This window comes from Macrobrachium nipponense, chromosome 36 (assembly GCF_015104395.2).
Source record: "Macrobrachium nipponense isolate FS-2020 chromosome 36, ASM1510439v2, whole genome shotgun sequence".
In the NCBI taxonomy this organism is placed as follows: domain Eukaryota; kingdom Metazoa; phylum Arthropoda; class Malacostraca; order Decapoda; family Palaemonidae; genus Macrobrachium; species Macrobrachium nipponense.
In genome coordinates, this window is record NC_087220.1 from 43,342,778 (window position 1) to 43,370,277 (window position 27,500).

Consider the following 27,500-nt stretch of genomic DNA (forward strand, 5'->3'; position numbering starts at 1 on the left):
GGCAATTTTAAAATGTTATGCTTACTAAATTCAAGTTTGTCATTAGTTAAATAAAATGTTTTTCTAGCTCTTTTCCATGCCACATCTACAAAAGTCCTTGGGTATTTAAGTTTCAATGCAATATCATATATAGTTTTAATCCCATCGTCAATAAACTGCGGGCTACAGACACGTAAAGTCCTTAAAAACATCCCAGAAAAAAACAGAAAATTTAACATTTTGATGAAGATTCGAGTAATAATGAACAAAAGAGGCAATGTTAGTTGATTTTCGAAAGGCTGAAAAGGTGAAATTTCTATCATTTCTATGGACAGTTACATCAAGAAAATTCAAATCATAATTTCTTTCTTACTCTACAGTATATTTTATAGAAGGGAGTAAATCATTGAGATTAATAAGGAATTCCTGGAGATGTTTGTGAACTGGCCAAATACAGGAAACATCATCCACATACCTAAACCATATAACTTTTTGGGGCAAAATTTTTGGTAAGAGTTTTGTCTAAAAATATTCCATGTAAATATTGCTATGGACAGGAGATAAGGGATTACCCATAGCCATGCCAAACTTGTGTACAAAAAATTCCCCATTAAAACAAAATTTACTATCTTTGATAAATAACCTTATGAGACCAAAGAGGTTTGCTACAGTTAAAGGAATATCATAACGTTCTAATTCACCCTCCAAAAATTCAAGTAAATCATCTACAGGCACTTTTGTAAATAGAGACAATATCAAAACTAACCATATTAAAATAAAAAATTCAAATGTAATCTATTCAGTTTGTTTATAAAATACTGTTTTTTTTATATTAGTGTTAGAATTGTTTCCTATCAAAGGTGTAAGAATTTTGGTCTGATAGGGTTATTGATTTTGTCTGTCTTGACTAAACCATGCATGGTATAAAGTAAGGAGGTATTGAGGTGTAAACTGTTTAATGAAATGGCCCAAGCCCTTTAGAATGGATTTCATTTGTTTACTAAAATGGGAGTTCACTGTCTGTGTAGGATCAGACCTCAGTTTTGTGTATCAGTATCATTTAATAATGCCATTATTTCCTTTACATATAGATTTTAGTTATAAAAAATTCTCCCAAAGATGTTCCCGGCTGTATATATGAAATTTCTTGTAAAAAGTGTGATAAAATATATTACGGACAAACAGGAAAATCCCTTTCACAACCAATCAAACAACACCAATATTCTGTGAGAACTGGACAAATATCGAATGCATTATTCATACATATGAGAGATTTAGATCATCCTATTAACTGGAGTTAAGCAACAGCTATAATCCCTTGTATTGACACAGATAAAAGGAATATCAGTGAATATTGTTTCATCAAGTCAAATAATGGAAATGTTCTAAATTTAAGTCTTGGTTTATTTAAACTCGATGCCTTCATAATGAAAAAAGTTGTAGATAAATATAAGCAATAAAATTAATATATTCAGTCTTATACATGTTTTTGGACTTTGTATGACTAGGCTTTAGTTTCTCTCATGGTTAAATCTATATTCAAGTTTGTGACCATATGATATCCCATGATCCTGGATTATCTCTTTGATTTTTACCCTTTTGACAATTAACCATCTGGTATTCTTGGTTCTTTTGTTTTCCATGTAACTTTCTTTCCATCTGTATTTCATTCGTTCCTTGACAATTGTCTTAATAAAGACGAAAGCGCTTGGATTTCTGCCTATCATTTTCCTGTGGTATTCGCTTATTCAATGAAGTTACGTGCAACTACTGTGATTTTTTAAGCATATATATATATATATATATATATATATATATATATATATATATATATATATATATATATATATATATATATATATATATATATATATATATATATATATATATATATATATATATAATTCACATGACAGTGCAATCTCGTTATCAAACATTACACATCAAAGCATATTAACTGAAGAGATTCAATCCAATATGTTATTACTGGGTGTCATGCAAAATCCACGAGCTATTATTATTATCACGCCAGGTGCGTTTGATAAGGAGACACGATCGTATTCGTAGTAATTTACAAAACAAATAATTTAATTGAAACAAAATATTCGTTTACATCAGAACATAAACAGATTATATGTCAATCGAAACCAAATGATTTATTGTAAAATTATGACGTTAAGCTAACAAAAAAATATATTTAAATAAATATTTAAAACAGTTTTTAGTTTGAGACGTGTCCCATACGAACGCACCCTTCTAGCGGCAAAGTGTTTAGCCCTCTCGGTCAATTTAGCCAAATCTCTCAATTTAATCCACCTCTAAACACCATTACTTGTTTGAGTCAAATAGAGTCTCCGTCCTACAGAGCGTGGGAACAAGCAGCAGTCAACACTATTTATGTATAAAAGAAATACCATTAGCCTCAAATTTACTCGCTATCATTACTACTTTCAAATGGAGGTCGGACCATTCCCAAGACTACTAAAACGCTAAGAGCTTTGATCTTCGTCTTTCCGTACACAGCTAACTAGCGTTCAGGAAAATGGCGTGGATAAGAATTCCCTTGCATTCAAAGAACATATGGAAAAAAAACTGTATTTACCTGCATTCATCAACTGACGTAAAGAAAGAGTATTCACTTGCATTCGCAAACAGAGTGCATTCATTGACATGGCATCCACTTGCATTCATGGTATGCAAAGAAAAATTAGTATTCATTTGCATTCAGACTGACGAAAGAAATAACATTTTTTTTCTTGTTCGTCAACATAATAATTATGAAAAGAGCATCCAATTGCATTCTCAAACTAACGTAAAGAAATAGTATCATTTGCAATCGTAAACAGAGGAAAAGTGCATTCATAAACTGAAGCAGGAACATTGTATTCACTTAAATTCGTCCACAGATAAAAGTGCATTCACTTGCATTCATAAACTGATAAAAAGAAATATTACTGCATTCACTTGCATTCGTAAACAGAAAAATGTGCATTCATTTCTAGTTTGCATTCATAAACAAAGTTATAAAAATAAGATTTCATTTTCATTCGTAAACATATGTAAAAAAAAAAAAGGTGTCTTGCGTTCTTAAACAAATGCACATTTTATTCATTTGCATTCTAAATCAAATGGAAAATCGTCACATTGCATTCGTTTGCATTCGTCCTGTTGAATATATTGACTGCCCTTAGTAGGCTAAATATATGAAAAGCTATATTTACTTGCGTTAGCAGAAAGTAAAAGAAAAAAAAGTTCAAGTCACAAACAAAGAAATCTCTTATTGTTGCAAACCAAAAAATAATACATTCATCTGCATTCGTAGATGAATAAGAGCATTTTATTCCCATATTTATCAACCGCTGAGAAATGTGTATATATCTGCCTTTGAAAATTATTAAAGAAAGTTGTGGAAACACACTCGTCGCTTTCATAAACAAAGACACAAAACATCTGCATTCACTGATAAAAATACTCAACGTTCATTACCAAATTGAAAATAGTTTTAATTCCTACACGTTTGAGCATATATTCGTGAACCTCACCCCTGCCCCCTCCACGAAAAAAATATAATAATTCCATTTAGAAACAAAACACACTCTTAATGGAATTCCTTCATTCATACCGAAAAATGAACAAAAAAAAAACTTGCTTCATTAACATAAAGGTAAGCAACTGCATTCGGAAACTAGAAAAAATACAATTAATTGAAAACGTAAATAAATATTAAATAGAGTCAGGCGCTATTATTAAAAAAACAATGAATATACATTAACTGTAGTGCTTTTACAGATATCTGCACACACCACATTTGCTTGCGTTCAATTATAAAAGACAATTAACTGAAAATGAACTTATACTTGATAGGAATGAAACGGTTATGAAATGGAGAGCTGAATTCACTTTCATTTGCCTGAAATAAAAAAGAATGAACTTATCTACTTACACTGACAATAAAATGATAAACAGGACACTCATTTGCATTCATACCAAGATGGAAAAAATGTCTTCTCATGCAGTCACATCTAAATGAAAATATTTATTCCGTTTCATTCATACCAAAATGTAAAAACTCATTCACGTTCATTTGTTCAAAAATCAATAAACAAAAATATACCTACTTACATTCATAAGAATATTTGGAAGTCGTACAGAAAAATATTCGCTTCTATTTATAAAATAAATTACCTAATTGCATTCCTAAAAATATCTAAAAATATTTGGAAGTCGTAAAGAAAAATATTCACTTATATTTTTAAAAATTTACCTAATTAAATTCGCAAAAATATTTGGAAGTTGTAAAGAAAAATATTAACTTTTATTTGTAAAATAAAAAGTGAAAAATAAACATAAATGAAACTATATTTCTATAGTTGCCATTACAGTTGTTAACTGAAAGAAAAGGGAAATGTGGCGACAAAAGAATTCCAATTTCAGCCAATCGAATGAGCAAAAATATTCATGCACATGATTTCAGACGAAGCCTGGTGCCATTTCTACTCCGCCTGTCAAAGGACGCTGCATTCCATCCCCCAGGGAGTCCTGAATGATGGAGGATTTCATTCATTACTTGGACGAAACAGAAACGGCTTCAAGAATGCTGACCAAGAGACTTCAGAGCATAAGGGCAGAGTCCGATTTAGGTCGACTCAAAATAGTTCCAAATCAGTTGAAATTCATAAGGTGTGAGCGTTCTCTCTCTCTCTCTCTCTCTCTCTCTCTCTCTCTCTCTCTCTCTCTCTCTCTCTCTCTCAGTTGTAGTTTGATTTAATTTTCCAATAATTTTTTTTTTCATTTCTTATACTAAGTTTTGTATCATTTTTATGATATATACATATGTATATATATAAACAGTGCAATATTCTCTCTCTCTCTCTCTCTCTCTCTCTCTCTCTCTCTCTCTCTCTCTCTCTCTCTCTTACACACAAATACACGTCACTGCACGCACACGAACAGTCACGCACAGCAAAGTTCTCCTTTTCCAAATAAGTGCCAAAGTGCAATCATAAACGTAGTAATTTTAGGAAACTAAATTTGATTTCGATCAGCAATTCAGAATTGATATACTGCAATATCAACAGAGGAGAATTCTTTCTTTGTGCATAACACACTCACATACATAATTATCAACACACAGTAAACTCTCTCTCTCTCTCTCTCTCTCTCTCTCTCTCTCTCTCTCTCTCTCTCTCTCTCTGTACACAAATATTTATGAGTGATATTATAAATTGTACATCTAACTTCGTTCAATATTTCAGAATACAAAGATTACCGTCTCTCTCACCCTCCATATTCGTACAGAGAAAAGCACACTAATTTAAATACAGTTACAAAGTAATCAAGATTTGGCTAAGCAGTTGATGATATGCTGTGCATTAAAAAATGATCTCTCTCTCTCTCTCTCTCTCTCTCTCTCTCTCTCTCTCTCTCTCTCTCTCTCTCTCTCTCTCTCATCAAGCCCAAACGAACGGCAAATTTACCCCTTCGACCGACCAGAACCACTGACAAGCAATAACTGAAAACAGCTCACTTCATCTTCAACAATCAAACAGACAAACAAGCAAAGAACCAAATTAAATAAACCAATTTCTCTGGATAAAAATAGACGACCAACTTCAGTGCAAAACCGCTTCCTGTATAATAAGGATCGTACTTATAAGAAGCACGAGGGGTATGGGGTATGGAACTGTGGACGTCTGGGGGAGAGGGAGGGTTTGCAGAAACTCCCCAGGGGACTATCCCCCCCCCCCTTCCTTTTCACCCCCTTTGAAGCTAACGCCAACAAAAGGACTATGACCATAAATACGTCTCCCAGGAATTCAGTGTCTCTTTCAATTCTTTTTGTGCCCTGATTATAAGGCATCTTCAAAGGGCTTGTTCGGCGGGGAGGGAATTGAAGGGAGGTTTTTTGCGGTCTAAATCTGACGCTAACTCATTATTGATTAATATAAAAATCATTCCTGTGATAATAACCTGTTGAATACGTACACACACAGGCACATTTATACCACACACACACACACACACACACACACACATCCACATTATATATATATATATATATATATATATATAGTATATATAGATAATAGATATATAATATATATATATATATATAATATATATTATACATATACACACACACACACCACACACACCACACACATATATATATATATATATATACGTATATATAAATCATAATATACACCCACACATGTCCAAAACCAAAACCAATCGAATGATTTATCATGAATATTTTTCTAGCCAAAATATCATGGGTAAGTATTTAAATAAATGAATTTACAGTGATTATATATAAATATATATGTATATATTTGTATATGTATGTTTTGTGTATATATATAATATATATATATATATATATATATATATATATGTATAGATATATATATATATATATATATATATATATATATATATATATGCATGCATCATAACTGTAAATTAATCCACTTAAATACATTACCTATGACATTTTTGCTAGATAATATCCATAATAAATAATTAGACTGGTTTGGTACATGAAGCCATTTATACGCTTGCTAATCTATAAATCAATTGAAATGATAAAAAGAAAATTATTTAAACAGCCCAACAGATCCCACAAAAGCTACTCTACAATAGCGTCAGTATGCCTAATAATATCAACGGTAAAAGATATTTCTACTGATGGAAAAAAGGCCTTAGCTTGAATAGCAGGTACAGCAGTGACAACCAAATGCCCATTTTCTGTCGCTTCCATTTTCTTTAAATCAAATGAATTACCGCTGACTGCTACAGAATGCAGTTTCCGCTCTATGATACCAGAATCTCTCATCTGTTTCGACGTTTTCGCAAGAGAAAATATTAGAAAATGAGCGACTGATAATGATCTAAGTCAAGAGCTGCCAAGAGAACAGGTGTCTGTCTCCAGTCTTAGACCTTCGAGTTATATATATATATATATATATATATATATATATATATATATATATATATATATATATATATTAAAGCCGGAAAAGAATAAAATCTAAGCTTTAAATGAAATTCATCAATATATATATATATATATATATATATATATATATAATATATATATATATATATACATATTTCAGTATAAGAATAATAATTAAATTCTAATGTATCAAGCATAATAATAATAACATTTCATGACAATTTAAGGTTAATCTTTATAGTTTTATCTACGACAGGGGTTTTCAACCTGGAGTTTTCAACCTGGGGTACGCGTACCCCAGAGGGTACGCCAATGTCTGTCAGTGGGTACGCGCTCCCCATGGCACTCGAATGAATGATAGACGCCGACCTTCAATGTGCTTTAACAAAAACTGTTCCTCGGCCAACTAGGATAGTTAATGAAAAACAGTTTCAGCCATTTCATTGACTCCCTTTCCAGCTGATGTAATATTAACGTATTTTGTTTTTGCAGCTCAGTACCCTAACCTTGAATATTTACTGCATAGCCAGAGGTAAATAATTATTACAAAAAAGTCTATATCATTTTATGGAATTCTTTGTTTACAATATTATTGTATGTCAGGAGAGTTATATACTTACTTCCTTTCTGTACACTACTTGCAAATATACAAAATGGAAGGTTGATTTTGTTTTCCACGTTATACAAAGTGAAAGGGGTACATTACGAACAATACAAGTGCCCGAAAGGGTAGAGAGGTTGGGGGCCCGGTTAAGGCTGAAAACCCCTGATCTACGGCATAGCAATTCCTATTTATTCATCCAAAAATTCAACTTGACAAAAGTTTTCAAAACATAACAACAGCTGCTAAAATCAATACTGAATCATATTCTTATATAAGAACTTTCCATCTAACGTTATTCGCATATATAACTCAAATCAATTATTCGTCAAAATACTACCGGTTGGATCTACATTTTATGTTATATAAAAAGTAATATAGAAGAAAATATTTCTGCTACAATTGCCTACGATACCGTACCGGAATTCTTCGAGAGACTTGACGTGTAAATATAATTAGAACACTGAATTTATAATTAGAACACTGAATTTACTTCCTAAAATTCACCTCATGTGCAGCAACACCAGTAATTCTGAAGAGAGTCGATTCCGAACCAGGTTTAGTCAACATCTTATAAAACGCAGCAGGAGATGGTTGCACAGTACTGAACAAATGCCTACAAAGATATGTAAATAAAGATCAAATAACAACCTCACGTGGTCTACCTGTCAAAACTCTGTAGCAACTTACTAAATACTTTAAATAAATGAGGGTAAATAAACAAATACTTGAAATCCCAATATCGCTCAAATACTGAACATACGACTAGCCCACAGGGCTATCCTTTATTCTAAACGAGCTCCTTGGCGCGTGCTACGTGCGCTGGAACCCGGTGCTGCTGTCTACTCCACCCTCCCAATCCCCTACCTACCCCACCACACCTGGAGCGGACAAACAGGTTTGCAGGAGGAGGGTGGATGTCTCCCCTACCCTACCGTTCCCCTACCTACCTCGCCCCCACCCGGACAGGATAAACCGGTTTGCAGGGATGGTTGTGTTATGTCTCCCCTACTGTCACTCAGGGGATGTCACCCACTCAGATTTTATTATTATTATATTATAAATAATAAATGTCTGCATAAGCTGTCGTACACACCTACACTCTATGTATTCTCAAATGTACACAAACAGCCACACATCACAAACACACGTATCAAATGGTAAAATAAACATGTTCCAGCAAACAGACGTTTATCTTCACACAAGCATTCATATAGAAATAAATAAAATATTCAGATATTTACACATAAATACATAAACAAAAAACACGTGCAAAAAAAAAATCATTCATACATAGACAGAAACACATCCAGACATTCATGCATACATGAATACAAACACGCGTACAAATCGTTCCAGCATCTCAAACAAACATTCACATGTATTACGTACAAACACACACAAAGAAATGAGCGCACAAAAACTCTACTACACCCAAACACACAGGCTCTCGACTCTCAGCGGAAAGGCTCCAAAAAATCACATACGATGCAGCGTTCAGCAAGAGCATTTCATGTCGGAAAAAAGTAAAAGGGCGTTTTTTTAGTCCCAAATTAGTTTATTTAATGCGATAGAGTGCCACGGAAAATGAGGCATTTTGCTTTCGACGCGCCGGCAAAATGGCTGCTAATATTCAGAGCTGTTTCGACATTTTGTATTTACAAATGAGTTTAAAATCGGTACGATAATGAACGACTTAAAACCTCTGGTATAATTCTGTAAAAAATAAATAATTTTCTTAAATCCTATAAAAGATTTTAAATAGTTTACATATCATGAAAATCTAATTTCAAATAAAAACATTGAAATATCAGATAAAACTATCTCTAAATTATAAATAAATCATTTAAAAGATTACATATAATTTACATAGTATAACACCATTTGGAAAACAATTTAATGCAATGGAAAGCTATTTACGTAAAATATGTTCAATGAAATTATAATTGTTTAAATATCAAGGGGAACTAATAAAACAAAATTTAATCATATAACATAGTTCTCAATATTAGTACACATGCACTTGAGCATGGCTAATTATCAAGGCAAATTGTATTCAAAACCCCTCCAAATCAGAATATAAATATCTATCTATAACTGGTTAAATAAAAATTGAACTTTTATGTTATTATTTAAATTTGATGCTTGTTCCAAAACAGACAGTAGTTGAGAAACACTAAAATTTTAAACTGTGTTTATTATTCCAGACTAAATTAATTTCATTTACCATTTATAGTGTAATTCACACCTCAGTATTAGGATGAAGATTTATTATCAAGATTCTGTGTTAAATCGTATTTGTTCATATTTGTGCATATTTCTTCAGTAAGATGATTCACGTGTATTTTGTAATCTGAGAATCTAATTATATTAATTATATCAATTATATATCAATATATTCCTTATTATCACTATTATATATATATATATATATGTGTGTGTGTGTGTGTGTGTGTGTGTGCGTGTATGTATGTATGTATATATATATATATATATATATATATATATATATATATATATATATATATTATATACATATATATATATATATATATATATATATATATATATCTATATATATATATATATATATATATATATATATAACTAATACATATATTTCTTCAGTAAGATGATTCAGATGTATTTCGTCATCTCAAAATATAATTATATCAATATATATAAATAATATATATATTTATTCAGTAAGATAATTCACGTGTATTTGGAAATCTCAAAATCTAATTATATCAGTCAATCATTAATGGGTGAATGAATAATAACAAAGTGACAATGTGTAAATCAGCTTAAACTTGTATATGATTTAATAAATTACGATTGAAAAATAATCAGTGATTACCTAAATCTAGATCAAAAGAATTACCAGTGGGTTTAGATGAAGTAAAATTAAAAACCATTCAATAGCAAAGGCCAGCCCTATGACGGCTGATTGTCAACTCAGTGGTCTGGTTGAACTATTTTTCAATAATAATAAATAATAATTAAATAGGAAAATCAATTTTGAAAGATAAATATACTCAGTGATTAAGTGTAAATAACTCAGATATATTGTGAATTGTGACACCGTCCCTCAATGTCCGTGGCACTCTATGGCAGTTCATTCATTACCATTCAGCAATTATGGAGTAAGAGTCCCGTATCTCAAAAAAAGTCCTAAATTATCTTGTTGGATTTTTTCTTGTTTTAAAGACGAGAACAACCAGAGAAACTGTACCTCGTAAATCGAGTCAACCTCTAACTGAGAAAAGGCCTGCGCAAAAACACAAACAGTTTAGTACAACAGTTATTTGTTTGTCCTTGCACATTTCTGCACAGGGTAGCTTTTTTTTTTTTTTTTTTTTTGGCTGCTGTCCTGGTGGTGACCAGCACAAAAGCATAAATATTTTAGTTATAATTATTTGTTTGTCCTCGCAAATTTCTGCTCAGGGAAGTTTTTTTTTTCTTTCTTTTTTCTTTTTTTTTTTTTTTTTTTTTTTTTTAATACTTCCGGTGGTGACCAGCAATTATCAGACGGGACAAAAAATCGCTAGAATTTTCATGGCAAAATTATCATTTCAGTCTCGCTTGCTGCTGTATCGCTGGCGAGTAAAAAAGAAAAAAATATGACTGGAAAGAACAGTAAAGCTAACCTAAAGTATCAGTACCATTTCAACAAGAGCGTCTAAAGACAACTTTGACTACTATAATTATACTTACTAGTGACTATAATGACTAAATGACAAGAGACAACATCTGTGTTAATTTCTGCAAACCGGCAATGCATTCTGGCTACAAAAGGCATCATGACATACTGAGTCTCTAACCTGATTTTATTAAAGATATTATGTATATATTATATATATATATATATATATATATATATATATATATATATAATTATCATATTTACGGCAATATTCGAAATTAAATGTTTACCCTTTTTATCTGTGTCATCGGCATTTACTTATACATTGCACTTATCATTATGATTTAAAACAACAAACAGGTGAACATAAATTCCCATTATTTATCATCGTTATCATTATCATGATGACACCGATGATAATGTCGCGACAGTGCCTATAGTAGATTCACATCAACTGTGCATCTGAGGCCTAGGCCAGTCCCTTACGACGATCTTTATTGGCCGTTGATAAGCCAGTCACAGGGCTGGAAACTCTCAGTCTCTCTCGAGTGTTCACACAGACAGGATTTGTTCCACCTCTCCTGAGGGATATGCCTTCCCTCTGCAGAGGTGGAACATACAGCCTACTTATGTGAACTCTCGAGAGACACTGGGAGTTTCCAGCCCTGTGATTGGCTTATCAACAGCCAATCAGGAGCATCGTAAGGGACTGGCCTAGACATCAAATGCACAGTTGATGTGAATATACTATAGTGAGGACATTATCATTATCATCAGTGTTACAATTCTCACTTTCGTATCTACGATCATATTACCATCAGCATTATCATCGCCTCAGGTCAATTATCATAAGAGGAAGTTAAGATGACAATAAACACAATCTATTTGTAAGCGCTTGAATACATAATATGCAAGAATAAATTATTTTATTTCAAAATATTTAATTATTTTTCTGGAAAACTTTGACTGAACTTAAAGCGGAACACGGACTGGAATGAATCCAAATGCAATGAAACTGATATGAGATATTTCTATTTAAAAGTGTTGATGAATAAGCAGTTCTGTTTAAAAATATTATTTTTTCGGGAAAAAATATCTGAATTTGAGCATATTTTGTCATAATATGAACTCATGAATTCAAATGAAAATACTGAATGAAAATAATAAACAGAAAATTAAGAGGCAGTTCTGATCACAGAACGAAATTAACTACGAATGGATAATTAAATTCCTTATTAATTATATATCATATTTTGCTCATTTAATTAAATTCACTTTTAATTAAGGTATATTATTCAACTATTTCCATTTGTATGTCCTAAATTCCGACTATTTTTCGCGTATTTATGACTGCGTTTTAAACATTTTTATCATTAATGTGACATACCCTAACTAATTCATTCAGAAGAGGACTATATTTTATATATATTTGCAGACTATTCTTTCAAAGATTAAAATAAGACAAATAAAAGATATACGGTAATGAGAGTCACCAAACACGTTACGAGAAACAATGACGAAGATTTGCTATTTTTCTCCATATTAAGATAATCCAGCATTTACAATATAAAATATACGTATATGCATAAATCTACGTAGATATGAATGCATTTAAGTATGGATTTGCAAACACTCATAAGCATATACACCTTACATTTTCTTAGTGAATGAACGAGAAATTTGAAGAGGAGAAGGGTATGATAAGCGGAGGAGGAGGAGGAGGAGGAGGAGGAGGAGGAGGAGGAGGAGGAGGAGGAGGAGGAGATATAAAAGGAAGAAAAGGATACAAGCGACCTTCTCCCTTCCTCCTTGAAGAGAAGGAGGAGGTGGGAGAGATAACTCCTGTTCATCTAGGAGGATCTGGTGGACAAGGAGAGAAGACGAGGAGTATACTAGGAGGAAAAGGGGGAGGAAAAACGAGGACCTCGACCCTTCAGGAGGTGGAGTAGCAGGACAAAACTTTTCGTTTCCTTAGGAGGAGGAGGAGACAGACAGACGATGACGTGCTACCTAAGAGGAAGAGGAGGAGAAGACAGACAGATGATGGCGTGCTACCTAAGAGGAAGAGGAGGAGGAGGAGGAGGAGGAGGAGGAGACAGATAGATGATGACGTGCTACCTAAGAGGATGAGGAGGAGGAGACACAGATGATGAAGTGCTACCTAAGAGGATGAGGAGGATGAGGGGGAGGAAAACGAAGAAGAGAATAAGAAGAAGAAGAAGAAGAGAGAAGAGGACAGAGAGCCGAAGAAAGTGGCCTCCTCCTATTCCCAGATTCCCGGGCGGTTCCTACCTGGAAGAGAGTCAAGGTGGCCCCGGGCCACTCCGTGCAATAGACCCTCTTCTCGGCGACGGCGCCGGTGTCGTTCGCTGCTCCGTCCAGAATCACAGAAAGGTTGGCCAAGGACTCGACGGCCCCGCCCACGCCACTCATGCTTACGCCGCCGCTCATGCCGCTAGTGCTGGAGTTGCTGCTATCCGCCCCTCCCAGCAGCAGGATGGAGTCGTTGTACCCCTCCGCCCAGGGGTACTCCTGACGCCCCTCTAGCACGCCCACGCCCCCGCCTCCTCCTCCCCCTCCGGAGTCGTTGTAGAGCGTCCCCAGGGTGAAGTTGGCCAGGAGGGTACGAGCGACCTCGGCGGCCTGGGTGGTGGTGATGCCGCCGACGCCGCCGCTGGTGCTCATGTTGGCGGCGTCTTGCGGCGGCGGCTGCGAAGAGGGCTGCTGCAAGGAGGGTATTGCTGTCTCGAGGGAGGTCGACATCTTGGTCACAGCCGAGGCGCCCACCAGGTTGCCGCTGGAGTTGCCCAAGAGCATGGTCCGTCACCTGCGGACCTGAGGGAGACAATAATAATAATAATAATAATAATAATAATAATAATAATAATAATAATAATAATAATAATATTTTGGTAGAAGACCCTCCTTTAAGCAAATGCTGTTAAAAAGAATGGCAGAATGAAGCGAGTTGATTTTATATATTGTTTTTTCTATTTTTCTTACAATCCGCTTCTCAGGCTCAGCGATGTTTCTGATTAACTGGCCAATATTCATATTGGGAATTTTAAAAAAATTATAAATGCTGAATGTGATCTTTTATTTTATCAAAACAGGATCTAAGGTCCAGGTCAAGCAGGGGTCGTCGTCAGTGCCGGTATTATTCCGTAGGCGTAGTTCTATTCCGGGCCGGGGTCGTCCTTGGTTTAGAGCTGATGTTGATGCTGGTATAGCTGGTATCACGTGAGGTTTCGGCCTTCTCGCAGGTCATCTTCGGACGAGTCGGTTGAAGAGACTGTAGCAAGAAAGTCTGCGGGGTGGTATTAAACCAAAGACGACCCCGGCCCGGAATTGAACTACACCTACGGAATAATACCGGCACTGACGACGACCCCTGCTTGACCTGGACCAGAGATCCTGTTTTAATAAAAATAAAAGATCACCTTCAGCATTTATAATTTTTGAAAATTTCCAATATGAATATTGGCCAGTTACTCAGAAACATCGCTGAGCCTGAGAAGCGAATTGTAAGAAAAATAGAAAAAACAATATATAAAATCAACTCGCTTAATTCTGCCATTCTTTTTAACAGAATAATAATAATAATGATAATAATAATAATAATAATAATAATAATAATAATAATAATAATATAATAATAATAATAATAATAATAATAATAACAATAATAATAATAATAAGGGAGGAGGCCTTCTCTGAGGGTAGTAGCATTAAATATTATAGCTGTTTCAACGGCATTTAATCCACATAGAATCTTCTCAGTTCGTCTTATTATCTTTTTCTCATCAGCATGCAGCTGGTATATCAGGTTTCCTAAGGACATATGAAGATTTCAGGTGTCGTTGGAGGAAATAAACCTAAGACAACCGAAATCTTTATATGTCCTTAGGAAACCTGATATACCAACTACATGTTGACGAGAAAATAATAATAATAATAATAATAATAATAAAATAATAATAATAATAATAATAATAATAATAATAATAATAATAATAATAATAATAATAATAATAATAATAATCTTTATTTCTAATATACATTGAACGAGTGAGTTTCCATAATCAATCGAATTTCTATTTTGATAATGACGATTCGATACATTCTTTCTATGTGAAATCTAAATATAAAAAAAAATGTAGATACAATACTTTCATTTTATAGGAAACTGAATATCAAAATGTTTCTACAATATTTTCTATATGAAATCTGAAAGTTCAAATTTCTATATCATCTGTTAAATTCCTATTCATAAGTTTGATATAATATTTTCTTCCTGAATTAAATTTTAACATAAAAAGTTATTGTAATTACTAAAAGAACAGATAAAAACATGGAAAATCCGTGAAATTATCAAAATCACGTCAATATTTCGAATAAAATATTTCGATTTAAATAATTAATTTTACTACATTTCTTCAAATTAATCAAAGCCTATACCTGATAAGGGAGAAAAATTACTATTTTGGTCAAATTTATTTGCAGTTCAATTAAGGATGCAATATTTTGCGTTTAGAATAAAAAAGTAAAAAAATGTATATTAATAGTTCTGAGAGACGAGGATGAAAACTATGTTTGCAAGATAATAATTCACGAATCGACGGAAAATAAAGGCAAAAAATAAATGAATGCATAACATTTTTTTAAATCAAGATTCACATGTCATTGTACAAGGTCTTTTTGTGATCAAACAGAAAGGAAAATCAATAGTTTACAACTGAAAAGGGTACATGGAAACCACATGCAATTAAAATACTGCGAATGAATCATAATGAAGTGCTCCCTAGTATAATGATGAATACATATATATATATATAATATATATATATATATATATATATATATACACATATGTGTGTGTGTGTGTATGTATATATATATATATTATATATATAATATATATATATATATATATATATATATAAGAACGAAAGTAAAACTATGAAAAGGAATTTTAAACAGCTCAACCAAAGATATATATATATATATATATATATATATATATATATATATATATATAGATATATATATATATATATATAATATATATATATATATATATATATATATATATATATATATAATATATATATATATATATATATATATATGCATAGGTTTCACCAGAAAACCGATGAAACAATACATACGTACATACACAATCAAACAAACAAACACACATACCCATATAAATATATAAACATACGAATTCTTTAATAAGGTCCAAATAACAATTCCCAGACACCGTAAACATTCCACACTTCTTCAACCAATGGCGCATAACCACAAGAATTGGAGGGAATCAATTATCGCAATTAGCAAATAATTAGCGCATATGAACCCCAAACCTGACTGCTTTCTCCTCAGGTGAGGAAATTAAAGTTACACTCTCGTAATTAAGGTCATTTAAGGTCAGAGTTCCACGTGATGTAATGCGGCTCTTAAGTGGCCGTAATTATGGGTCATTATCACACAGAGATCTCAAGACTCGCAGTTCTCAGGTTGCTTATTTATTGGTTTGATTGCCCTGATTAACTCTCATGAAATTAGCTTCTCGAAAACGAAGGGCAATTTTCTGGGAATCAGAAACAGGGACGCGTATATCAGTGACTGTATGGACACGTTGCTGCGTGTGCCAGATAATCATTCATTTTGACCTTCTGAAATCTCAATCCCAACCTCGTTCTCCCTGAATCTCTGTGTATGCGTGTGTATAAATATATACTATATATATATATATATATACTATATATATATATATATATATATATATATATATATACTATATATAATGTATGTATATGCACATGCAAATATGTATATATATATATATATATATATATATATATATATATATATATATATATATAATATATATATATATATATATATACAATGTAAGGATATATATGTACTGGTGTACATAAATCCAATATATAAGCAAACAAGGCGTGATTCGACCTCCAGCTTACTCGGGGTGTATGCTAAAATCTATGGTCAAATAGAGCCTTGTTTCACCAACGAAAATTAAAATAAATACGCTATATCTTGTTAGAAATCATTTTTCTGTACTGTTTAACATGCACCTGATTCATTTTTTACAGTTTCATTATAATAAATAAATCATACATCTCCTATCCTAAATTTCCTGTACCTTTAACTCAACGCAAAACACCTTTTCAGATCTCTTGAGGCTTTCTTATCCTTGCAACAAAACAACAACAGCAGCATGAACAAAAACAATGTAGTTTGTAGTCTTTCTCCTCGAGTAAGCAAAAATCCCCAATAAAATAAAAATAAAAGCATAACATTTTGCAGATACTTCTTCAGCCTTGAACACACACACACACACCACACACACACACACACATATATATATATATATATATATATATATATATATATATATATATATATATATATATATATATATATATATATATATATATATATTTCTCCAAACGTCACTTCGTGAGTTTACCATTACTTATCCTTAAATCTTAAAACAAGGATGTAGCTAAAGAAAAGTTGAATAAGTAAAGAAAGTACATATAACACGTCCCGTGTTGTTTTTAAAACCAGTTCCCTTGGGTCATCATATTTTTCCACAAGCGTTGAGAATAAAGTAATTTAGACGTCAACCCTCAAAAGTCACTTTAGAGGATTTGCCCCCCGAGTTTAATTAAGTAGAAACCCTAACGCCTTTGAGAAGCGTTCCGAAGTCATTCGCGAAATCGTTAAAGAGTATTTCACACCTATTTCTTACCCACCTGGGCTCAACCCCTCACTACCTGACCCAAGCCACACGTGTCTTTCCACCCCTTTTGACCCTTGTTTCTCAAGTGTAAATGACTTTGCTATTGTTCCCTTAAACCCCTCCTTTGAACTCGGTATTTGCCGTCTATGATTTCCTTTCCAGCTACCTGGTAGGATTTGCATCCCCTAAGGAATAGGAGACAATTGACTAGCCGTCAACATCTGAAGCATTAAAACAAGAAAGTCCTTGGCCATTTCAAGTATATAGAGAAGTGACGATGCCCACATAAGTTAGCTGTTAGTTGCTGGTGGCTGGATTCACTGGTGGGAGAGCTAGCTGATAGTTGAGGATGAGAAGCTGCCCTAGGTGCTCTCTCATGTAATGCTGTCCTTATGAGGGTTGGGCTGCTACTGCAACCACCCTGGATATCCATGCCAATGATCCTGTAAGCCCAGACACACACCACTATTCACTCTACTCCCTTCACCCCCATCCACTTGTTTTGGACCGATTGCAACACCATTTCCATTGGTGCTCCTTCTTACTGCAGGTTGGCTCTATTCTACACATCTCATCCACAGACAAAGGTATAGTGATTGGAAGTTGTAGTTCAGCCTCACCATCTTTTTTACTTATTTCTCACTTGTTCTCCAAAACCACATCCCTTGCAATCTCCCTCAGAGATCCAGTGACTTTGATCTTTGGTTCATACGTTTCTCAATGGTGTTGGAATACTTGTGTTAATTTATCCTTGATAAGACTTCAGTGGTAATTATAAATGTTCATTTTACCGACTCACTTGTTAAAGTATTCACTTTATTGAGTGTACTCCACATTCGCCCTCGTAATCACACTCATATGTTACAACCTTCCCTGCATTTGCAGATTCGATGTTGAGTGCCTGTTGTGTGTCACCTGTAGGTAAATGGTGCTACCCTTACCATTGGCAGTACCATATCCGGTCAAGAGTTCCCAGACCCCATTGTAAGAGTGTTCTGCAATTCCTCTTTGTCCCAATCCCTTGCAAGCATCCCATTTCCCTTTTACTGATGAATTTAACTAGGTGAGGTTTATAACTTGTAGTGCCACGGGGTTATATAGTTAGCTCCTGTATTTTATCTCCTGATCCACTTTACTGAATTATATATATTAAGTGGACCCTCCCCCCCCCAGTCCAAGTGTTACAGCCATCTATTTTACCACCTCCACGGTCACGCTCATAACAATATATTATATATATATATATATATCACCTTATGTATCAACATTCGTCATTAGACGCTCATCGCCAGAGGTTGGCAACAGAGCAATCAAAAGGAAATGTTGCAAATATGTCGCAATTACATCTGGAGGGGAGCCAACTCAGAACAGAGACCCAATAGCTCGGGCGTCTAAATATAATCACGAGCGTGGAAATGACGTTTGAACGCCATTTGGATGTTCGGGGAAGTCCGCGATGCACAACAATGCGTCTCTTATGAGAGAGAGAGAGTAGGAAGGAGTTACAAGGATTAGGATGTCTCAAAGACTTGTTAATCCATCCAAGGAGACATCGTGTGCTCACTTACCTCTAGGAGCAGGTTTTACTGTTCATACACAGTGTCCTAATGATTTCGTCTAGCTTTCTTTTAAACTCTTCCAGAGAGAGAGAGAGAGAGAGAGAGAGAGAGAGAGAGAGAGAGAGAGAGAGAGAGAGAGGGGAACTCATTCCACCATTAATTGTGAATAGAGTGCTGCCGAGTGGAAAGAAATTTCCATTGCAGTCGAGCATTTAACAAAAACTCAAAAGGGGAGTCCCAGAATGCTCGCGTGGCCTTTAAAAACACGAACCACAATTTAGGATAATTATACCTAATTTTAGCTCGCTCTGACTTTTCCACCCTGACAAATTACGCCAATCTAAAATTGCTATTAAACCCCGTAAAATGTGGCGGTTCCACTTACACGTGTCTGGCGTTACACAATTCATTCTATTATTATTATTATCATTAAAATGCAGTTCCACTTAAAAAGTGCTTCGAGCTGTACAAGTCTTTATATTATTATCATTATTATTATTATTACTGACATCTACCACGTCTCCTACCTTACCAGGAAATCAGGTAGAATATGCCTTGAGACGCCATAATGTATTGATGTGTCGCCCAATTCCCTTTAAATGGAATCAGCCTGACCTTTCAGACTGACTGACCTATGATCTCGAGTCATTAACCATGGTAATTAACCCACGGGCCTTGACGTCACGAGTACATCGCAATAATTCAGATCACATCGAGACCTACTGCTTCCCTTCGAGCAAAGTTGTGACGGCCGGACAGAAGTAACTACACAGATTTGTGTGCAGGTGGATAAATAAAAAAGATGTGACATAATATTGGATCTTTCCTGGTGCTAATCATCAGTATTGATTCATTAATATGACTGCTTTAGAAACCATAAAGCTATATCATTCTGTTAGTATGTATGTATGTATATGTATACCTTACGCCTCTCTACATATATAAGTCCGAAGGCTGTAATCTTCCGGCATAAATATGGGAAAGTATATAATGTATACTTACATTCATACTATATCATACATATATATATATATATATATATATATATATATATATATATATATATACGTATATATATATATTTATATATATATATATATATATTTATATATATATATATATATATATATATATATATATATATATATAATGTATGTGTGTGTGTGTGTATCACAGCAAAGATCTAAATAAACGCGCTAGACGAATATCTTCGTAATGCTAGTCAAAAAGCACAAGTGTAGATATAGAAAACTTTTTCAAGAATGTCCGAAGACATTCTTGCCTTTGGAATGTCCAAGAATCCAATAAATTTCTTCAAGAGAGTCCAAAAGCTAATTAACTTGTGTCACGAATGTCCAGTGATAAAAGAAAAGCTCTTCATGAATATCCAGTGACAAGAATACTTTTCGCAAAAGTCCAAAGCTTACATAACTTACAACATAGCGTTCAAGGAGAACTGGGAAGAAAGGAATATAGGATTAAGGCCAAAGTCCAAACGATGGGACCTATGAGGTCATTCAGCGGTGAAAGGGAAATTAAAAGTAAAATGGTAAGAAAAGTGTAACTAGATAAAAACCTGGCAGTTGTACTATGAAACAACTGATAGTAGAGGGTGGACAGAAAGATGGAGAAAAAGAATAAGAAAGGAGGTACAGTAAAAGGAAAACTGATGACACTACCCAGCTACGGGGATTCATGGAGAATTAAACTTACCGAGTGAATTTCTGAAGGCCAAATAGATTTGCCCCAGAATATCAAAAACTCTTGAAAAGATCAAACTTAATCGTGAATATTAAAGAACCGAATAGATTTGATTCCACTTAACGGAAGTTATATCCCAAATATCTAAATTCCCAGAGGATACAAAAACCACTTCTTTCCCCTCACCTCGTTGGACGAGTGGGTTACTAGCTCGCCTACCGATTTGGTAGTCCCGAGTTCGATTCCCCGCTCTACAACGTGGAATCAGAAATAAATTCCTCTGATTCCTTGTTGGCAGAGAGGGGGTTAGAGAAGGTGAAAAGTCAGATAGAAGAAAGAAAATATGAACGGAGGTACAATAAAAAGAATGAAAGAAGCAGCTATGGGTCAAAGGGAACCACCTGCAAAGACCCTCAAGTAATGTCTACAGTGCACCAATTGGGGTGCACTGACGGCGCTACCCCGCTAGGGAGATCATCCCTACTAAAGCCCACTCATGCCTTTTCTCCTCTGCTCTTCAATCATCTCCAGTTCTTCGTGAAATGCTTTTTTCTTCAGTCCCACTCATCCTCTTTTTTTATTTTGATCTGTTTAATCCTATCTTCTGTCCTTCTGTCCAGCTACCCTGAAGGACTCCCCAATCCCTGCTACTTTTCTTTTGTTTGTTTGTTTGTTTGTTTGTTTGTTTGTGTGGTGCTTTGACGTTGCATGGAACCAGTGGTTATTCAGCAACGGGACCAACGGCTTGACGTGACTGACGAACCACGCCGAGAGTGAACTTCTATCTCCAGAAATACACATCTCTCACTCCTCAATGGAATGGCCGAGAATCGAACTCGCGACCACCGAGGTGGGACGCCAACACCATACCAACCACGCCACTGAGGCGCTTATCCCCGCTGCTTCCACAGCTTCAAACTACCATACAATTTAAAACAACCCATGTCCTGCTCCTTCCTCCCCGTGGACAAAAATTTTCTTTACCTGTCTCAATCCTACTTCAAACTCTTCTGCCATTCTCAAACACCACCTCCAGTTTCTAAAGACACAGCCTCCACTTCCTGCCCTTCTTTGTAATCGCCAATGTCAATATTGGAATAAAGCTTATTAGGATTATTATTATTCTATATCAAACGCCTTTCAATCTCCCATTCCCTCCAACCAACACCATCCCCCACTTCCATAGCCTCAAACTACTGTTCGGTTTAAAATAGTTTAGCAAACTAAGTCTTCCCCCTCCCAGCAATCCCTCCCATCACCAAAGACACAACCTCAACCTCTAGCATCTCTATATAAAGCGCCTTTCAACCTCCCTTGCCGTTAAAGTTCCTCGTTGGATGAGAGGTTTGCGTGCTCACCTACCGATTCGGTAGCCCGAGTTCGCGCCCCACTCTGCCAAAGCGGAATCAGAGGAATTTATTTCTGCTGATTAGAAATGCATTTCTAATAAGCTGTAGGTCCCGTTGCTGAGTAACCAATTGGTTCGTAGCCACGTAAATAAAAATCTAATCCTTCGGGCCAGCCCTGGGAGAGCTGTTAATCAATCAGCTCAGTGGTCAATTGAAAATAATTCTGCAAACTACATCTCCCCCTCCTCCTCATTGCCTCCCTTAACCAAAGACATAGCCTCAACCTCCAGCCTCTCTATATCAAACGCCTTCCAACCTCCCACCCCCCTTCCCTCCAATCAATACCTCTCCCCTCCCCTAACCCCACCCCAAAAGCACTTCGATTACCGGGATCACCTTCTCCAAACCTGACAACGACACCATTTCCCACTCTCGGCTCCCAAAGGGCTTCGACCTGTAAGGTCGAAGACGAAATGGTTTCGCTACGAGCGATCGACCTTATCGGCTCCGGGTTCGCGTTTATACGCCGTCCCCTTCAATTAAAGGGTAACTGGAGGATCCCCGAATATAAATATATGAAAAATGGCGGTGATGGAAAGAGAGAGATATTCAATCTGTCCGACACTGAAAAGGTTTTAGGCGTTGAGACTGACGATGGGAGGGGACGCTTGGAAGAGATAATCCTAATCTATTTTAATCTAGATGTGACAGGAGGGAGAGGGCGAGGGCGAGGGTGGAGTCCCGAATCAACTCTTCATAAATGCTATTATCATTATCATTATTATTTCACAGGAGCAATTATTATTATTATCATTATTATTAGAGAGCATAGAAGAGAGTTACACGAGATCATTCTATTTTATTCTTATGATAAAACAGGATGAGTTGGGGTATAAAATCTTTTATGCAATTATTATTATTATTATTATTATTATTATTATTATTATTATTATTATTGGTTAATATTCATATTGGGATCAATCTAAATAATGCTGAATGTGATATTTTATTTAGAACAGGATTTTACCTGTCAATACTAGAATTATCAGTATAATGGTATACAGAAATTGCGGATCTCAGGTCCAGGTCAAGCAGGGGTTGTCGTCGCTTTTGGTATTATTCCATAAGCGAGGTCAGTGTCAGGCCGGGGTCGTCTCTTCCAGCTGAACACCAGAGACGAACCCGGCCTGACAATGACCTCGCTTATGGAATGCTACCAACACCGACGACCACCCCTGCTTGGCCTGGACCTGAGATCCGCCATTCCTGTATACCATTATACTGATCATACCAGTATTGGCAAGCAAAATCCTGCTCTAAGTAAAATATCACATTCAGCATTATTATTATTATTATCATTATTGAAAAGAAACCAAAAAATCACTTGTAACTGTTACTTCTAAGTATTTACATTAGTTTTATTATTATTTTATTATTTTATTATTATTATTATTATTATTATTATTATTATTATTAATTATTATTTATTATTATTATTGTTGTTGTACTTAGGAAGCAAACCCTCTCTCAAATATACTTTGTTAAAAGTAATTGCTACTTCAGCAGCGTTACACTTATAGAGATTCTTCTCTATTTTACGAATAGCGGCTTTTTCCGTGCTACTTAAACGCTGCTGAAGTAGCAATTATTTTTAATAAAGTATTATTATTATTATTATCATTATTAAAGACTAAACATTCATAATAATGAACAACAGGAGAAAACCGAAAAAATTTAAGAGACCGGAATGAAGTTAAGAGAAGATAAGTAAAACAGAAATAACACATCACGATGGCTACAAGCTTAAGAAAGAGGAGAATCGCAACGCATGAGGGCAAAAGTTTACTGACACTGGAAATGACGAACCTGATGGCGGGAGCTTCTTCAAAAGGCAATTCCAATCACAATTATTGCTGAGAGGTTCTCAGTAAAGGTAATTAATTACGTGCACAATCATTAAAAGCTCTTCATGACGGCTAATTACCGAGTATATGGTGAATTCATTTTTATGCCGGGATGCAAAAGAACAATACTGATGCTTTACCATAATGGGAATTGCTACTACAAAGGTAAGAGGTTCTAATGAAGGACATTACAGACAGATACCTCTTGACGGTGGTAATTACGAGTATAAAGAAGAAAGATCCTTAAGAACAGATGGTGAAAGAATTACAATATATATATATATATATATATATATTGTGTGTATTTATGTATCTATATATGTATGTATGTATGTATTATGTATTTATGTATGTATATATATATATATGTGTGTATTTATGTATCTATATATGTATGTATGTATGTATGTATGTATATATCATGTATTATATTTATATAAATATATATATATAACACCATATATATACATATATATATATAGATATATATATATATTTATAAACTCAGCCCTCCCTACTTTCTGAATTCATTGCCTCAGAACACAATCTAACGAAATAAAGTCGACTCTTGGCTCTCAAAATCCGCTTATTTCTGAGGGTCGGAGAAAGAGCAAAACTACCACCCCTCCCCCCCTCCCTTCTCCCTCCCGCGTTTTTCCATGATTACGTAAGAGGAGGAGGAGGAGGAGGAGGAGGTATGAAGACAAATGCGGAGTAGGAAGAGCGAAAGTAGGAGATAAATACAAAGGTAGATTGATTACTGGAGGAAGATGAGAATAATTAGAAGTTGAAGGAACCAGACAAGGAGGAGGAGAAGGAGGTCCAGGTCTAGACAGTGGATAAAGAAGGAAGTCGGAGAATCAAATAGAGAGGCAAAGACACATAGAGGTGAAACTTCCACAGATCTTGAAAGAAGACGAAGAAGAAGAGGAAGAAGAAGAAGCACTTAAGATGGCTGGCCGGGATGATCGCGAAGCTGTTTCCATGACAACGGAAGAAAGCCAGGTTTCGCCACAGATGTTCTTTTCTACGCTTTTACTTGACGAGGCAACTTGGGTTATAGATTTATGCTTCTCTCCGTTTCAAGACTACAAGTGAGTCAGAAAACAATTGGTTTTAGTTTTCTGTCAAATAAAACTATGGAGATGGCTATTTGCATGTCCGACCGCACTTTTTCCTCTCCGCCCTCAGATCGTAAATACTACTGAGGCTAGAGGGCTGCAAATTGGTATGTTAATCATCCACCCTGCAATAATCAAACATACCGAATTGCAGACCTCTAGCCTCAGTAGTTTTCATTTCATTTCACGGTAAAGTAAGCCAAGATCGTGCGTCTGGCACCTGTAGCAACACAGGCCACCACCGGGCAGTGGCTAAAATTTCTATTGGGCCGCGGCTGAGTTTCAAACAGTATTTTACGCTGTACAGAAAACTCGACGGCATTTTATACTTGTTTAATTAGACATATCAGTGTCATGCCTTAAAAAATGGTCAGTGATACGTCTAATTGTCTACTATGGAGAGTAAGTATTTGCCCTTAGGACTCTACGTACTATGCCAAAGCTCAGACAAAGGTACGTTTAGCTCAAATGCTTATACACTGGGGCAGTGAAACAGGCTGGCCCAGAGCTAGACGACAGCAACTGCAAGAGTGGAATTAATAATGGTAAACTGTCGATGCTAAGTACACAAATAGAGACAGTTGCGTCATTGATATTATTCAGTTTGCTTGTTTGGCGCTCATGTGGTTGACAACAATTACAAATTGCTGATACAGACTTTAAGAATTTTCCAGTTAATAGAGTTACGAACATAAAGAAATATTGCACTTTTCATTTCAGATAAGAAGGTTAATACCCAAAATCAAAGAACAATTGACTTGATTACAATGAAACGCTGCAGGATGTAAAAGAATGAAATGACGAGAGCAAACCTCCAGTAAGGATGAGAAGAACGCCAGCATCCAAAGAGGTCCCTTTTCCGAAAACTTACATTCCTATCTCTCCCAGAAGCTAAACGTTTGTTGCTAGTCTAGAAGCCTACCTTTGGAAAAACATTTCTTACAAAGCGACTTAAATCGCTTTGCGTAATTGGAATATAAATTTAGGACAAAGGCCAAGCGCTAGGACCTATGAGGTCATTTGGCGTTAAAAGGGAAATTGACAGTAAGGTTTGAAAATTGTAACTGGAGGAAAACCTCCCAGTTGCATCATGAAACAATTGTTAGAGCGGGTGGGAAGTAAGATGGGAAAAAAGAGAATGTGAACGGAGGTACAATAAAAGGAATCAAAGAAGTTGCAGTGCACCACACCATATGCACTGAAGGCACTACCACCCGGAATGGTAATACCACTTTTTGGTAAAAAAAATAAACTATACAATCATCTACAAAATTAAAAACTTATAAAACCATCAGTATGACGAAATTCCACAAACCTCTGACGTCAAACATCCATTAAAAAAAAAAAAAAAAAATATATATTATATATAATATATATATATATATATATATATATATATATATATATATATATATATATATATATATAATCCAAAGAGAAATAGCAACGCAAGAAGCAGCTTGACAAAACTCTCCATAAACTAATGGAAAACGACATAAAAGTCCCATTTCCCATTTAATCTCAACAGCCGGACAAATAATCGCTCACTGCTACCGTCCACCAATCACTTAGGAGACGAGCATTTCAGCCCGTTTTGGAAAAGTGCGAGTGGACTGACATTCTTCTAGTAATTGGAGAGAGAGAGAGGGCGAGAGAGAGAGAGAGAGAGAGAGAGAGAGAGAGGGGGGGGTTGTACAATGATATATTACTATACATATATATATGTATGAATATGTGTATGTATATATATATATATATATATATATATATATATATATATATATATATATAATGTAATATACATCAGTCTCCGGCCATTCGGTTCCGCTTTTAACAATCATAAGCAATCAAACAATGCAGTTACATTCCAGAGCATTTAATATGCTATAGATACCTTGCAATTA

The 27,500-nt window shown here is 34.9% G+C and overlaps 1 protein-coding gene across 11 annotated transcripts in view; it reads right to left on the reverse strand.

Moving 5' to 3' along the window:
- The window catches only part of LOC135203583 (blood vessel epicardial substance-like), a 262,933-nt gene that overhangs the window by 78,591 nt on the left and 156,842 nt on the right, over positions 1 to 27,500 (reverse strand). For 10 of the 11 annotated variants that reach the window (XR_010311962.1, XR_010311964.1, XR_010311961.1 and 7 more), the window contains exons 2-3: positions 13,480 to 14,022; positions 10,777 to 10,812 (exon numbers count right to left, since the gene is read on the reverse strand). Coding sequence is in view for 5 of the 11 variants with exons in the window: in XM_064233348.1 (XP_064089418.1) it covers positions 10,777 to 10,812; positions 13,480 to 14,004 (561 nt within the window). In the remaining 6 variants the exon portion in view is untranslated. The remainder of the gene's footprint in view (positions 1 to 10,776; positions 10,813 to 13,479; positions 14,023 to 27,500) is intronic. The other variant, XR_010311963.1, reaches the window with a different exon arrangement.